The sequence below is a fragment of the Sesamum indicum genome, linkage group LG4 (assembly GCF_000512975.1).
Source record: "Sesamum indicum cultivar Zhongzhi No. 13 linkage group LG4, S_indicum_v1.0, whole genome shotgun sequence".
NCBI classification, from domain to species: Eukaryota; Viridiplantae; Streptophyta; class Magnoliopsida; order Lamiales; family Pedaliaceae; genus Sesamum; species Sesamum indicum.
In genome coordinates, this window is record NC_026148.1 from 4,429,328 (window position 1) to 4,445,465 (window position 16,138).

A 16,138-nucleotide genomic window follows, 5' to 3' on the forward strand; every position below is an offset into this window, starting at 1 on the left:
ACTGAGATAAAACAAATGAAATCAAAATTGAATGGTGCCTAATATATAAGATCAAAATGAGATTTTCTTAGATAGTATAAATAATTTTTCAAATAATAATAAAATAATTATAATTATAACTAGCCTCATGAGAATACCTTGAAAATAACCAATTGTCCAAAAGATTTCAAACTTTTGAATTTTGAATTTTACTATATTTTATAGCATTGTAATAAATTTCGAACCTATTTAACGTGTACCCGTTTTAAAATTTTTACTCCAAATTCTTCCATTCAAATATAGCCTTAAAGCAATTTCAGAACATGATTCAGTAGTCAACGCCATTTCATAGTCGAGCAGCATGAACTCAAACAGCGAAGCTTCCGCTGTCCTGGGACAAACTACAATATACTCGTCATAAAGGTTAGAAGTTCAAATTCTGTACAATATAAGCACGATGCTACAGTCTCTGCAAAGAACCCACTCAACTTCCTCCTCCATCTCATTCATGCCAATGTTGTCGTCCTGTATGCTCAGAAAACAAAATTCAAAGTGGTTCCTATATGGTAAAGCACTCGTAAAAGATACAGACAGGGGAAACTTCAACCTACCAGCTATACTAATCTAATGCGGCAAGTTTCACTTTGGAAAGTGGAAGAAGGGTAGGGGTACAATAAACATAAGCTGATGTTGTCTGCCCATCATCTCATCTCAGGTTATCTGCTCGTCTGGCTATTCGGTTTGGGCAGAAGTTTCACTAGAAATAGGACTTCTACCACCATCAGATTGATTAGACTGTAGAGGCTCTGAATCTTGATTAGGGAACACTTCCGATTGTAGAGATGGGAATATCTTATTCACATGCAACCATGTTTGTTCCCACACGTTATCTCCCCCAAGAGTACTAGTCGGAACGAGGACTCCCTTTGTCTTCATGACGAGCAGGGTGTTCTTGAGAAGTTCAGGGACTAACTCCTGAAGTTTCTCACCCCTTTTAACCTTCAGCTTCATATACTTTTCCATCCGACCAATCACATTACGCCACAATTTGCAGAAGCTTGTCAATTGCGATAGCTCCTGGAGTAAATGTAAGAACACTTTTGTGAGCAATTTCAAGGCAAGAACAAGTGTCCCTTCTATGTTCCGGTATTCTTTTTGAGTTTGAGGGTTCCCTTGTGCAATTTCAGCCAAATCATCGAGCATTGTGAATATAACCATTTCAAAGCACTGAGGCCAGAAGCCAAGAGGAAGGTGAATCTCATCTACTCCTGTTAGGCACATCTGAAGTGATAGAAGAGCATGGTTTCTGACTTCTTCTCTCTGGTCCAAACAAACTTTTCTTAATCCCTGGACAAGCCTCAGCCACATCTCCCCTATATCCTGGCACAATTTTGCAGCTTCTGCTTCTGCCATAGCTTCTCTAGCATCTTGGGCCCACCGTACCAAACAAGCAACAGACCCTGCCATAAGATCCACAGCATGGACAGATCTATCAGTCTGTCCGACACGAGATTCTGCAAATTGCCTTGCTGCATCTACACAAAGTATGAAATTAGCTGGAGACAGGTGGGCACCATCAGCCATTATAAATGAGAGGGCTTCAAATCCTGATTCAGAAGCATCTGGGTGTCTAGCTGTGATAGAGAGTAGAGAAGCGATGGTTCGCCATCCCATTGGAGTCCGAATATGAGTGGCATTTGCTTTCACCAAGCGGCTGACCTCCTGAGTGATCTGCTCACAGTATTGGTCAGCAACTCGTGCATCAAGCTTGAGAACCAGTTGCAGTGATCTCAAAAGTTCATCAGCCAAGTTCTCCTTATATGGCAACAGCCGCTGGCAAATACGAAGAAGTCAACGGCCTTCTCAACTAAGGCACAAGCCACAACTGTTGATTGAACTATATTAGCTATGTGCTCATAAACACCCTGCCAGAGAAGTCCAATTCTGTCACGGTTGTTCAGTGTAATCGCGATTAGCAATTCCAAGCAGAAAACTGCAGTGTCCTCATCCTCAGGCGATGTATTACCCTTCTGAGGTCGGCCAGCAGCCCATATGAGTGCCCGTGCAAGCTGTAATAATGAATCAGCTTGCAGGAACTTGCTTTCTGTAAAAATGCTGTCAATATGGCACTTCTGAATTGTCTGAAGCGTGCGTTGATGAGCAGCCAGTTGTTGTTCAGTAGGTTGTGACCTTGGCTCTTCAGTATCCAGAGATAAAAGCTGGCTGAATCGGCCCATCAGACCAGATGATCGCCTAGGGGTACCAATTGCTTGCATATGAGCAGAAGACAGGGAGTTTGTAAGAGGCTTCCCATGTCCAGGATCAGATGACATCTCTGAATCATCAGCTGCATCACTGGCCACCCGAGCAGGTAGAAGGCCAAGCTTGTGCAATCTTAAGATGCAGTCAAGAATATTTCTCCAACCAGTACGAATAAAATCACCGTACCTATTTGCGATAGTGAAAACAGTAACAGTTGCCATTCTAGCTTTTGCATCATCACCGAAGGCTAGAACAGGCTCCTCAACAGATGAGGGATTCAACAATGTTGTGAACTTACACAGAGACACTACAAGATCATCCAAAACATCTTCAAGATGATGACATGCGGATATCTTTGCAACAGCCAAGAACCCATCAATACATGTTTGGTAAACATCCTCATATTCTGCATGATCAAATACCACAGAGATGGCAGCAATCGTTGGACCAGACATCAAACAGGTCATGGTCAAGGTAGGCTCTGGAATCAGCTACGATGTATGGAGAAGTCTTTTTAGACTTATGCATCAAATCAATCCATCGGCTAGGAGTCATTTCAGCAAAACCAGCACCTTGTTCGGGTGTGGTGCGAATCTCATTCTTGCAGATTGAGTAATACAGTTCAGAGAGGAACTCACGCGGGAGATCGTTACCTCCATTAATGTGCCGGTTATTCCTAATGAAATCCTCTTCAGTCATCTTTTTCTTCACCTGTACATTATGCTGATCCGTGTTAAGCATTATGAGGGAATAAGACAACAAGAGAGCAGCATCTTTATTGGCTAAAATCTGTGGTGATTGCTCATAATATCTCTCTGAGAATGCCTCTAGCACCCTTTGTATCTTCTGAGATTCTCCAGGTAGTCGAAAAGTCTCCAGAAAGAGCCTCAGTGCAGTATCAAGGTTCATATCCTGAAAATCAAATGTTCCAGCAAATTCATGTAGAACCTGAACACAAAATTCATCATGGTTTCCAAGAAAATCTCCAACAAGATTTTTATCTAGTCCAGCAGTATAGCGGAAAAAACAAGCCACACTCTGCGGATCAAGCTTTTCAGGCAACAGATGTGTTCCTTGAAGAAACTCTAGTCCTTTCTTTGGATCCCGGTTGAAGTGATCAGCTCCAATCATCAACCTTCTCTTGATATATTTCCTTCTGCGAACAAAAGGCACCCAGTGATCAGGATCACCATAATTCTCGCATTTCACCATCCAAAATGGAGTATACTCCTCAAGATATACAGGAGTTCGTTCAAAACCAATTGATCCATTGCCTATCCTCTCAGCCATTCCCTGAATCACAGCAATCAGACCATCTAATGCAAGAATGTGCATACTGGACAAAGGACAATTCACTGGAAAAGCGCTCTTTGACAATAAATTGGCAAGTTCTTCAAACACATTACCACAAGTTATATCACAGTCTAAATTTGCGTACATTTCCACCATGAAGGTTTTCTGCCTACAAAAATCAACTAGGGCCTCCATTGCGACCTCCTGCTGCTGGTATGAAGCCCCAAATCGACTTTGTGCAAGTCTCAATATCACACAGGAAAAGAAAGCTTCAAGCTGAAGCTTCAGCTCGGTGCGCAAATGCTGATATAAGTTGAGGACAATGCTACAGACCATAGAGAGAATCAAGGGACTCATTGACAGCCCAAACTGCATGAGATTACGGAATAATTCATCCTGTACCAAATTCAACAATCTAGGATGATGGCGAATAGCGGGTCCACCTAATTCAATTGCTGAGTTAATCAAACCTAAGGCAAAAAGCGGTACATCTTCATCAAATGTTAGAGAATTTGCTCTGGGACCCATTCCTGGTTGCTCAACAACATTTAGCAATGAACAGAGAAAATGAAATATTTCAACCATGCAGGGTACACCATATGGTTCTGTCATTAGATGAAAGTCATAAGGAACTGCATCCTTCCCATTATCAGTCCTGGCATTACTTTCATCCATCATACCGCTGATGAGACCAGATGAAGCATTAAAAGCTCCAGCTGAGAGTTGGCCATCATATTCAGAAGTTCCACCACCATTTTCTGGTTTGCTGCTGAAACTATAATCAGCATCAAGTCCACCAGTCTGCACCAAGGGAAACATGTGAAGTTCCAAAACATAAATAAGCCAAGAAGAAATCATGAATAAGTCATCCACATGAAGTTCTAGCATATTAACAGTGCTGGCCAGCAGGTATTTAGAAGGATAACTTGATCACTACTGCACACATGCACTCTATTGCTTCCAAATTTTAAAGAAACAATACTCTAGTTGTGACTTGTCTAATTATGGTTTCCCCAAATGAGAATTTTTCCACAATAATCTGAACCCATAAGCCGCAATCAGTTGACTTTCTTCAGACCACACCTACATGCATGCAATCACATGCACACACACAAATAGAGCAGCACAAAAAATGTATACTTCACAGTCCTTAAAGGGGGAGCTAGATTCTCTGGCTCCAGAGACAAAGATAAACTATAGGGTCACACCAAGTTTTTCCACAGTTTTTAACCTAGTACTTCTTACAAGAAGAATGAAAATGTAAACGTCCAGACAATAACTATCTAAATGAGAAACAAAGAATAAGATGCTATTTACCTCATTTTTCATAGAATTCCCTCCTTTAACCAGTGATCGTTCTGTGTTATCAACATCTGGAAGGTGTGAAAAAATGCACCTAACAAGTTCATGCATTGTGTGGCGTGCTATCCGCTGTAACAGTTCTCCTTTAGTTCCAGCTTGATGAACAACTCGAAAACAGGTGTTCACAATCGTACAAACATGCTGATTACTCAACATAACTGATGCTTTACTTTTCATGCAAGCCAAAAGAACCTGAAGTATCTTGGTTAATACAACTTCTTCAGATGCAGGGTCAGTAACCTCAAATCTGCAGCTTGTAACAGCATCAACCACCATGTGCATAGCATCTTCAACGTTTACAGTATTTACATCCAGCACATCAAGAGTCAAAATCTTGTAAATAGATGACAATGCAACACTGGTTATTGGTGCACCTGTTTCATCTGATCGAATTACATCAAGAAATGGTTGGAGATACAATGAAGGATTGACTGATTGCCACTCATTTTGCCATGAAAATATTTGTCTTCTCAATGTTTTAAGAGACTGAATGAGGGAGTGCTCCAGCTGATCATCGCCAGACACATAACGACCTCCCCACCTCACATTCCTCCTCATGACCGCCAGCACTGCTCCTATCTCTGAATTAATCATACATTCCAGCGCAGCCTTATTGGAAGAGGTAGCCTCACAGTCTTCTGGTTCCTCTTCAATTGCCTTGATGCTAGATTGCAGCCTTAAACGTCCCATCTCAAACTAACTTAGGGAAAATTGCAAATCCAACAAGTTATCAGAAACTGCGCTGAAGGAACTGAGCTAAAGCAAGCAACTCGTGATCTAGATAAAATTCATGGAAAATAAAAGTATTAGGATCGCAATACTGAGATTCTGCAATCAATAAATAGCCACCTTTCAGAAATACCAGAAGGGAATCATAAAAGTCTACAGATTAAGAAGGTTTTATGAAAAATAATCTGTATATAAGGCATCATGGATCTTCAAACAGGCATGATCACTTTATTAATCAAATATAGTACACTAATATGGATAAGAAAACCTAAAGCGCGGAAACAATGCTGCTTCGATCCTCCACCACAAAGACTTCAGTGGTTGCTAAAGCAACATGTCACACAAAGAATTTCTGTCATGCTGTACTCTACTAGTTCCTACAAATACTTGGTGCCTGTGCTTCCACTAGATATCAATAAATGAATTAGTCCTTATCTCGCAACAGATATCAAGCAAGCTGACAGACTAGCACCAATCATTTAGGTTCCAGAAAACTGACTGAGTGTGCAATGCAGGCATGGGTAGTATTGCTGATCCACTTCTATTGGCTCCAATTAAGGGAACGAAGCATGAGAAGGGAAACTACGTCTAGAGATAAACGTTTAAGCCTAAAACGAAATTTTCGAAGCAGAAATTCAGTGGCTAAGTCCTAGTTCGCACCCTCAAAACTATTACTACATCGAATCGCCACAGTAAATTTATCTTTTCAGCATGAGTAATACTTTAGCTACAAATCACTAAGAGTAACAACGACAATACTTTGCCATGACCCCAAAAATAACTCACATTCCGGAAGATAAACCTCATGATTACTAACTGTCACTTGAATTTCAAATCACCCAATGCAGCAGCAAGGATCGATTAAAATTTCAACAGCTCAATTCCGCAACAGTAGCAGAATTTTTCCGTAAAAGTGATTCGCAAATCAGAATCCCTTCGGTCTACTAGATCAACTACAACAAAAATCAGAAACATGATGTTGCTAAACCTCACCTCCGGAAACAGAGAACACGAGCCCAGCGCAGATCCGCGGGTTAGAGGTAGGAAATTACGGCGACCGGCGGCGAAATTAGTGAGAATGAACCGCCGGCGGATTTTCAGTTTGACTGTCGACGAAGAGTAACAGTGAGAGAAATCAAATAAAAAATGATGAAAAATTATAGAAAAAAAGGTAGAGAGAGAATATGATTGGTGAAATTATAAATGAAGAAAAGGTTAAGAAAGGGAGAAAGCGATAATTACACTCCCCACCCTAACGTTTGGTGTAATTACATGTAGATCCTCTATAATTTAAAAAATTATATTTACACTCCTAATTTATTATATGTGTACACAAATCAATCCTAATTTTTAATCTAATTATAAAAACGCCCCTGATAATCAAAAAGTAAGAATAGTTTGTATAATGAAGGTAATAGTTTTGAAGGGTGTATATGTATTTTTTTCAAAAATAGGTATAATTTATGTAAATAATATCGATATTTTCTGACTGATGTATGTGTAATTATTTAAAAGACAAATGATAATTTATGTAAAATGGTCATAGATCAAGGGTGTAAATGTAATTATCCTCTTAATACTATGATCAAAATTGATAGCTTGTAATACAAAACTCGAAGTTACAATAAAATGAGTAGCTGAGGGAGAACAGGAGAGCTTATAAGGACAAAACAGACTTTCCCCAATTAATAAACATTAAAAGAAGGTCGCACACTTTTTGATCTATCGGGCAAACTGCCAAGTCGCCCATCACGACAGAACAACAACTGCATGTTATTAATTAATCGAAGAACGAAATTGTACTTTCGTTTCAGTTATCATAAATGCACTTATACAGTATAAATACCTTCTCACCCGATAAGATCAAAACACGTTTAGAGAACAAAACAGACTATCTTATACTCAAGTGTGCTTCGATCGCTTTGCAAAGAATATAATTATTACTATATCCGTGATTTCTGGAACCTCATCATATCCCGCAGTATTTTGCGATCTTATCTTATCTTGCATTCTATTATGAGATCGGGAACCTTGCGTTTAATTTTCACACGTATAGTCTTTTATTTTAAATAAGAATTGATCGAATTTTAATTCAATAAATATTTTAAATTTGTGCCCGGATATACAATCAATAAAGACATAAAGAATTTTTTTTAAAAAATAAATATTTTATCCTAATTTTTTGAGGAAAATAATTTAATTTTTTTCCATTTTTTAGGATGCGAAAAATCTTCCGCACCCATAGAGAAAAAAACAAAGAAAACCAACAATATTTTTTTGAAAATTACTATTATAAGGAAATGAGAGAAAGATCAAAAAAAGGGTCACATTAAAAAATGAACATAAGTGAAGAATCCAGGTTGTCTTGTTTCTACACATATGATGCAGACATGCTTGCACGTATGCATGAAAAAAGAATCCATAGTTTGTATGATTTTCATCATTGCATGCATAAATATTTGTTGATTATGATGGTCATCACTTTAATACTTCAATGATCAAGAGAACACACACAACACACAGTGCAAATTGTCTCTAGGACAACAATTTTGACAGGGTGTTATTACATGGGCCTGAAGAGGATCTTCTCCACCAACTCTACCCTTCCCACAACCACGATCCGCGGTGGCAGAGCCACGGGAGCCGGCAGGCGCCGCTTGCATGGCGGCCAAAAATGCAGCAACCTTAGGATAACCATCTTATGCGGTGTGATCACTGTTCTTGTCTTCCGAGGCACCATAGGCATCTCATTGTTCTCCTCCTTCCCTGAAACCACGAGAACGAGCCAAATGGAAGAAACGAATCGGATCATAGCTGAAATCCGGTCGGACTATAACGACAACGACAACGAATCTGTGATCAGCTCCAATGACACCTACACTTTAGGCCCCAAGATCCTTAACTGGGATGGCTCAAGACAGAAATGGCTTCAAGAACACCATGGTTTTCTGAGCCATGTTAATGGGAGACCTCGGATGTTACTCGTAACGGGGTCTCAGCCGAGCCCGTGCAATAGTCCCATTGGTGATCATTATCTGTTGAAGTCTCTAAAGAACAAGATTGACTACTGCAGAGTGCATAACATTGAAATTGTGTACAATATGGCTCATCTTGACAAGGAGTTAGCTGGATATTGGACGAAGCTGCCTCTAATCAGAATGCTGATGCTATCGCATCCAGAAGTGGAATGGATATGGTGGATGGACAGTGATGCATTCTTCACTGATATGTTCTTTGAAATCCCAATATCAAAATACGATCGCTATAATATGGTTGTTCATGGATATCCCAGTTTGCTTTTCAAAGAAAAGTCTTGGATTGCTTTGAACACCGGCAGTTTTCTGATAAGGAATTGCCAGTGGTCGTTGAATTTGCTCGATTCCTGGGCACCGATGGGGCCAAAGGGCCGTGTACGTGATGAGGCTGGGAAGATTCTGACGGCTAACTTGAAGGGCAGGCCAACATTTGAAGCAGACGACCAATCTGCACTGATATATCTGCTGATCTCAAGAAAAGATGAATGGATGGATAAGGTGTTTCTTGAGAATTCATACTACTTGCACGGGTACTGGGTGGGATTAGTTGATCGGTATGAAGAGTATATTGAGAGGTATCACCCAGGCTTGGGAGACGAGAGATGGCCGTTTGTGACTCATTTCGTGGGATGTAAACCGTGTGGGGGTTATGGGGATTATTCGCTTGAGAGGTGTTTACAGAGCATGGAGAAAGCTTTCAATTTCGCTGATAATCAGTTGCTGAAATCATACGGTTTTAGCCATAGAGGGCTCTTGAGTCCTAATGTCAAAAGGATCAGAAATGAAACAACTAGGCCTTTGGATGTTACTGATAACATTAACATAAGAACTTCAATGTACAGAAGCAGTATGTCTGAGAAATAGTATCAACCTCCGCCTCGACATTTGAAACGTAGAGGTTCTTGTAGTTTTCTGATTGAACATATGTATGATACGTTTGTATAGTCTGTTCTTATAAGATTCATATATAGGACTGGTCGTTCATCAATTTTCTAACCTTACGTAGATTTCTTGACACCCGTTATAACTTAATTCAAGATTTTACCAGACACTTTACATCGAAGAGCTTTTACATGGTTTAACTTGCTGGTCTTTCTCCAAATCTTCGTTTCCACTCACCATATTCCATTACCTCTTTTTAAATGACAGGAGATCTCTGGAGACATGATGCAAGAAAGTACTAATCACTATGGAATGTGTTTAAACGTCTGAAATCAAAGGATCCAAAAAGAAGATTTTTTGGACTCATTTTATCAGGACTTAAGTGAATTCAGGTGCAGCTTCGGTTATAATGTGCTACTGAGTGATATCATAAACCATTGTACTCATATGTAACAGCGTATCCTGATGTTCCGAACAACAAATATAAGGTTGTAATCTGGGTATAGAACTCTCGTAATATAAACAACGTCTAAGTGAAAGATTTAAGCTAAATATTGTAGCTTCTATGTGTCTCCTCTCAGAGGATACAGTGTATACATGGACTTACCTTGTGTAATTACTCATTTTACTTGAATAACGGGAACCCTCCGACGTGCTAGCAAATTTTCATTCATTTGGGCAATTTGGAGCAGTAGTTGGTCGATTTTCTGCAGAAGCACAGACAAAGGTTAGCATGAAAGAACGAAATTAGAGCAGAAAGAGGTGCTCACTGCACATACAAGAAGATTTGTCTTTCTATGCCAACAACTTAATGGAGACTAAGTAGACTAATCCAGTGAATAATATCAAGGAAATTTAGAAGATTTTATACTCAGACAAAGAATCAGCAGTAAAAGCCAATAAATCCCAAGAAAATTTCTAGTCCAAACCTTGTCTTTTTCTCTAAGGACAAGCATGAGGCTCTCCTTGCTGCTGCTGCTGCCTCTCTGCATACGCCTCCGCCACCAAATCAGAACTCGTCTCTGCAAAACGGAAACCAGCACCATGGCAGCAACTCCACCTGCTGTCCAGGCAAGCAACCAGACACCAACTTTACAAGTAACATATTTTCTAACTTTATCAGCAACGTGAGAAATCCCAGTTTGTATAACTCCCAAATGCAGCCTCTTCCACTTCCTTAAACCATCCAATGGCGGGTGCAAATTGACTGGTTCTGGTTCTTGCAAGCGCTGATCATCATCCTGTGGAGTAGCAACAGGCAAGTCCTCGTGATTTCCAGGTGGAAAAACCGATGTTTCACTATAGAAGTCATCTTTAATGGTCACTGGATTTTCGTGATCAACGATAAGGTTAGCAGTAACAGTAGAAAACGGGGACTGAACATGCTCCCAGTCAGCCAGTTCTTCCGAAACTTGATCATTTTCCATGTTAACGATTCCTATTCTTAATCAAAGTATATGTAGATATTCATTTTGGTCCAGTATTATCCATACTATGAGGATATAATTTAGAGTGGTTCTGTAAAAGATCTTGAGCTGAGATATTTTGCTGGAAATATCTTGAAGATGTTGGCTTTGGCTGCTAGTTCTTGGAAAGCAAGAGCAAAACCATGTCAGCAAATAAAGTGTGGAATATGATAATGATAGGTGGGACAGTTCTTTTAACATAGATTTCCTTTTGTTTTTTTGCATTTTTTCAGTTTAATTTATTCAAAGTTTATTACATCTTCTGTCTTTTTTGTGCAGAAAAATGTAAGATTAGTTGCAGCCTGCCTTATTACATATGCTCTCATACTATCCTTACACCTTCACTAGAAAGAAAATGAACCTTCAGGAAGTGTATGTGCGAGAAATTCATTGTTCAGTAAGTAGTCCCCTCGACAATGATATCATGATTCTAAATCAGCGCACATTACAAAGTTAACTAAGTAACGTATCGATTTTTCATAAGTAAACATTTAACGTAAACAGTGAAACTGTATGTTACATTTCCTTGTCATTCGTCGGTGAAACCTAGAAACCTGTTAATAAATTTAGCAACCGGCGTAGCATCACCAGGTTGATAAGCTACAAGAGAATCCAAATCCATTGCAGAAATGGTCTTATAAAGTGTTTGGGGACGAGCGCAGAACAAATGCTTTCTTTCCGCCAATTCTTCAGCCAGCTCGCTTTGGTGATTGTCCATTAAATCCTCGTTAACTACAACAATGAGGGGTTTTCTGAGTCTCAACGTCTCAAATATGCTTCCTGAACCTGGAAAACAAAGTAAAACTCAAAAATGTCAGGTTTATCTTCCTCTCCACCTCGTAGTTATTCCAAGAACGGAGAAACAACTACTTTTGAACTCAAAAGTTGGGGAATCGGCATGACATTTTGAGCTTATTAAATACATGAAAACTAAACATATTGAAGGTATACAGATCGTCCCTAAATGAGTTGATTCCTGTTAAAAGCCACAAGATGCAGGCGATGGATTCACTTCTGTGGAAAATTAACTATATAGTAAAATAAGGTGGAAGATAGAAAACAGAACGTAATTTTGGTATTATGAAAACTTAAACACCTGCGTGACTAATAACGAGAGATGCGGACTTCAAAAACTCAGCTATGCTTGACGAAAATGTGAAATAATCCACAGAAAGGGACCCGTCTTCTCCGGTAGACTGAAAAGTCGATGCCATCATATTAGTATTATAAATGATAGCGTGGCAATCAGATATATAAACATGAAGTAAAAATCGATGCAGTAGACTCTATTTGTGTTATTAACCATATCTACACATGGTAGGAGTTTCCTCCAGCATTATCACAATTTGTACAAGATAGCATGTCCAAATAATTTTCTATAGAGATAAGCTAAACTCAGTCTTTAGGCAATAGGAAAACCATAGGGGCTTCAGGTAGGAATAACATTATGCATCTTAAGATGAAAAAGCAAACAAAATGACCCACGTAAGAAACCATAAGATTTCATCCAGCCACGGACAAAGAATTTCAGTAACTATATGTGCTTACAAGTAGAGAAAGATAGCATGGAGATGAAAGATACTTTGGCCAACTGGCTATAAAGGATTAAACGTGATCTCAAAATTTAAGAAATTGAGATGAGGACGTGACAAGTCCTACCAATCCCAATTCCAATAAAAGTTAGTAATTTCACAGTGATACAACAGGATGAATTGGGCTTCAAAGCAAACATGATTTCAAAAGCTTATCTCCAAATATTTTCTCTATTATTTTACATCTTCTTTGCTTATAGATCAAAGTTCCAAGCACCACGGAACGTGCAATCCCTCTTTTTACCTATTCTGCATTCGCTCCTCCAAGTGCATATTGCTGCCAAATTATTTTTATCAAATTGAATTATTTGCTAGAAATTTGACACCATTTTCACATGAACTGATCAGTGGAACACATAACCCATTCGAGCTTCAGATTACCTTTGTGGGGATGTAAGACCCTCGACCCATTTGAATGACGAGGTGAGTATAGCCCTTCTTGAACAATGCTTCTCTAACCTCCTGAGTGTCTACAGCTCTAACCAAGGAATCGAAACAGGTCGTCCCAACAGTCACAAAGACTACCCTCTTTGACTTCAAACCATCATCAGCCTCACCCATTATATGTTCTTCAACTTTCTAAGTTCACTATCTTGAAACAATTGACTACGAAAACAAACAAACTTAAAAATCAACACACTGCAATGAAAACAAAATTTTCAGTCAGCTCAGAGTTCATTAACCATACAATTTTTACTCAATTCAAGAAAAAGCAATCGCAGGAGCGTCTAGAAAATAAAGCCAAATATAAACAACTACACAGTCCACTGAACCTCGCACAGTAGAGAAACAAGAAAGCAAGATCAAAAATCTTGGACAGCAGTTGTCTACAAAGAATCAAACAAAGATCATGACTGATACCACAACACAGAATAATCAACAGAAACTTTTTTTTCCCGAAAACATAACCCTGCTTTAGAGCCAGTTTTCCAAGTATCTTTCATCTCCATGCTATCTTTCTCTACTTGTAAGCACATATAGTTACTGAAATTCTTTGTCCGTGGCTGGATGAAATCTTATGGTTTCTCTACGTGGGTCATTTTGTTTGCTTTTTCATCTTAAGATGCATGATGTTATTCCTATCCGAAGCCCCTATGGTTTTCCTATTGCCTAACCACTGAGTTTAGCTTATCTCTATAGAAAATTATTCGGACATTCTATCTTGTACAAATTGTGATAATGTTGGAGGAAACTCCTACCATGTGTTGATATGGTTAATAACACAAATAGAGTCTACTGCATCGATTTTTACTTCATGTTTATATATCTGATTGCCATGCTATCATTTATAATACTACTATGATGGAAAAATTGCTATCCAAATGTACACAAACATGTTGTGAGTGGTATATGAATTAAGTCTGATGGCAAAATTGCTATCCAAATCAGGAATCAAAATGTCATTTCTGAAGGTTTCCTGTTGGACTTTAACAGAAGCTGGAACCCATTTAATCCCCATCAATAGCTGCAGTCAATCCTCACTAACTAATGGAGGTAAACAGAAAGCAAGCCCCTCGACTAAAACGGGCTGGACAGACTGCATGTCTAATTTATCAGCAATACAGGATTGCGGATTGCCTGCTTATCTTTAGCTGAGACAAAAACATGGATGCCGACTCTGTAGTTTGTCATGTTAGATTTCAATGATTCGGAAGAAACGGGTCGTGCAGAAATTAAGCAGCTATAATAAATTAACATCAAACTGTGTTTTCATTCGATTATATGAATCATAAACAAGTTGCAACGAAAGACGAAGACGTATAGACATATATACAGACGAACGAGTAAAGCAAACTCATTATGAAATGCGAAAACACACAGAGAACCACGAGTAACTGGGTTCATAACCCTGTGGACCAAAATCAATCTACAAAACGGGAAATCAACTACAGAATAAACGGGAACAACCGACCAATTCCTTAATTTTCTTTCAACAAAATAAACAAATGCTCTAACATCAGTCACATACATATATCAAGAAGAAAATAATTCAAACACTAACTGACCATTTTGCTGGTAGATGTGACTCAGTAGGGGTGGCAACGAGTCGAGCTCGAGCCCGACTCTGTATTCCGAGCTCGAGCTCGAGCCGATGAGCTGAAACATTCAACAATTCAATCTCAAACTCTAAACAAATTTCCAGATTTATATGTGGTACAGTGAGAGAAACATTGGAGAAGAAGGAATCCAACAACAAGAATTAAACAAATTATAGTGCCCCTGAATCCGATTAAACAAGAATTAAACAAATAAAGAATCCGATTAGTATTAAACAAGAATCCAACAACAAGAATTAAACAAATCAATGTGCCCCTGAATTCGATTAGTATGATAATAGAACTTTAATCTTACATATAAACTGCTACAACAGTCATGAACTTTCACAACTTTCACCCTTTCTTCAACTTGTTTTCGTTATAGAAAATAGAAGATACAAAAAACACACCCAAACCAAAGAAAAAGAAGAATAAGTAAAATGCAACAGAGAAAGAAGGATTACCTGGTATCCGTACTCGTTGCCGACTTTCCGTCCTTGTTGCCGTGAATTTGGGGCTAGGGTTCTAAGAGATGGGTTTGGCGAAGAAATGAGAGAGGAGAAACAATGGAGATAGAAAGAGAGAGAGAAAGAAAAAGGAAGAAGAAACGAGAAAAAGAGAGAGAAAGAGATCATAATGTTTGGTTTTGTTTTTAACTTGTTTTAGGGTATTTTGTGGAGATAGAGAGAGAAAAATAAAGATAAATAAAAATAAGTTAGAGATAGTGTGTATGTTTGGATTTGTTTTTGGAGATAATATAAAATAAGTATGTTATGTTTGATGTTGGGTAGTGGGGAGACAAAAAATACTGTTCATTGTCAAATGGTTAGAAATTAATCCAGAGATGTGTATAATACGGACAGGTATAAGGCTGGATCCCAATACTAAATGTTGTGAGAGGATAATTATGAGGGGGAAGGTTTTAACTAATTTCCACCACATTATTCAGACCGTTGGATGGTGACATAAGAAGTACTGTTCATCATCACCAATAATGTCGAAAAGAAAACGACGGTTCTGATTGCGATTCATCATAGATTTTATTTTGATAATTCAAAACCAAAATAAAATAGAGTTTTGATGGAGAAAGTGAGTTTTGCTTTTTGGGGACAATCCACCCAATACTGACGCTGACGCCGACGACTCTCATTTACGCCATTAATATATCTCAATAATTATCTCTCACTTCTCCATTTCTTTCTATTTTTATTTTTTGAAACATTAACTCAATCTATAGTAATTAAAGTAAATGGAAAAATAATAATTGTTTATTTATATGTATCTTTTTATTGAAAATATAATTATGGTTCGACACTACGGTTCAATACATAATGTAATATCATTAACTAATCCAAACATATTCAGTCACATAAAAATCTATGCAAAATTGAAAACACATATTTTTGCAAACAGTTTAAATTGTAAAATTTTATTAATAAGTTGCAAAAGTTGGTAGAAAGATGGTTATAGCTTTTGGCTTAATCAATCTAATTTAAACTGTT

General features: G+C 38.4%; 4 protein-coding genes across 7 annotated transcripts; 1 reads left to right on the plus strand and 3 right to left on the minus strand.

The window, feature by feature from the left end:
• Nucleotides 351-6,804, minus strand: LOC105159998 (ARF guanine-nucleotide exchange factor GNOM). Its single transcript, XM_011077237.2, is given in 5 exon segments — nt 351-1,832; nt 1,835-2,697; nt 2,699-4,335; nt 4,852-5,592; nt 6,619-6,804. Coding segments are annotated over 4 exon segments (4,356 nt in total). The 5' UTR covers nt 5,587-5,592; nt 6,619-6,804; the 3' UTR covers nt 351-711.
• LOC105160083 (probable xyloglucan 6-xylosyltransferase 5) lies at nt 7,996-9,733 on the plus strand. The gene has a single exon (XM_011077347.2). It carries the CDS (start codon nt 8,193-8,195, stop codon nt 9,522-9,524), a length of 1,332 nt encoding a protein of 443 aa, XP_011075649.1. The 5' UTR covers nt 7,996-8,192; the 3' UTR covers nt 9,525-9,733.
• LOC110011844 lies at nt 10,027-11,293 on the minus strand. Its single transcript, XM_020693075.1, has 2 exons — nt 10,472-11,293; nt 10,027-10,249 (listed from the first exon to the last, which is right to left on the minus strand). Exons 1-2 carry the CDS (start codon nt 10,967-10,969, stop codon nt 10,163-10,165), a joined length of 585 nt encoding a protein of 194 aa, XP_020548734.1. The 5' UTR covers nt 10,970-11,293; the 3' UTR covers nt 10,027-10,162.
• LOC105159999 (UDP-N-acetylglucosamine transferase subunit ALG13 homolog) lies at nt 11,402-15,252 on the minus strand. 4 transcript variants are annotated; one of them, XM_011077239.2, is made up of 5 exons: nt 15,101-15,251; nt 14,607-14,697; nt 12,982-13,206; nt 12,105-12,204; nt 11,402-11,794 (listed from the first exon to the last, which is right to left on the minus strand). In XM_011077239.2, exons 3-5 carry the CDS (start codon nt 13,159-13,161, stop codon nt 11,538-11,540), a joined length of 537 nt encoding a protein of 178 aa, XP_011075541.1. In that variant the 5' UTR covers nt 13,162-13,206; nt 14,607-14,697; nt 15,101-15,251; the 3' UTR covers nt 11,402-11,537. The 4 variants fall into 4 exon arrangements, with proteins under 4 accessions (XP_011075541.1, XP_011075540.1, XP_011075542.1 ...); XM_011077238.2 differs by having other exon boundaries at nt 12,982-13,239; XM_011077240.2 differs by lacking the exon at nt 14,607-14,697 and having other exon boundaries at nt 12,982-13,239; nt 15,101-15,252.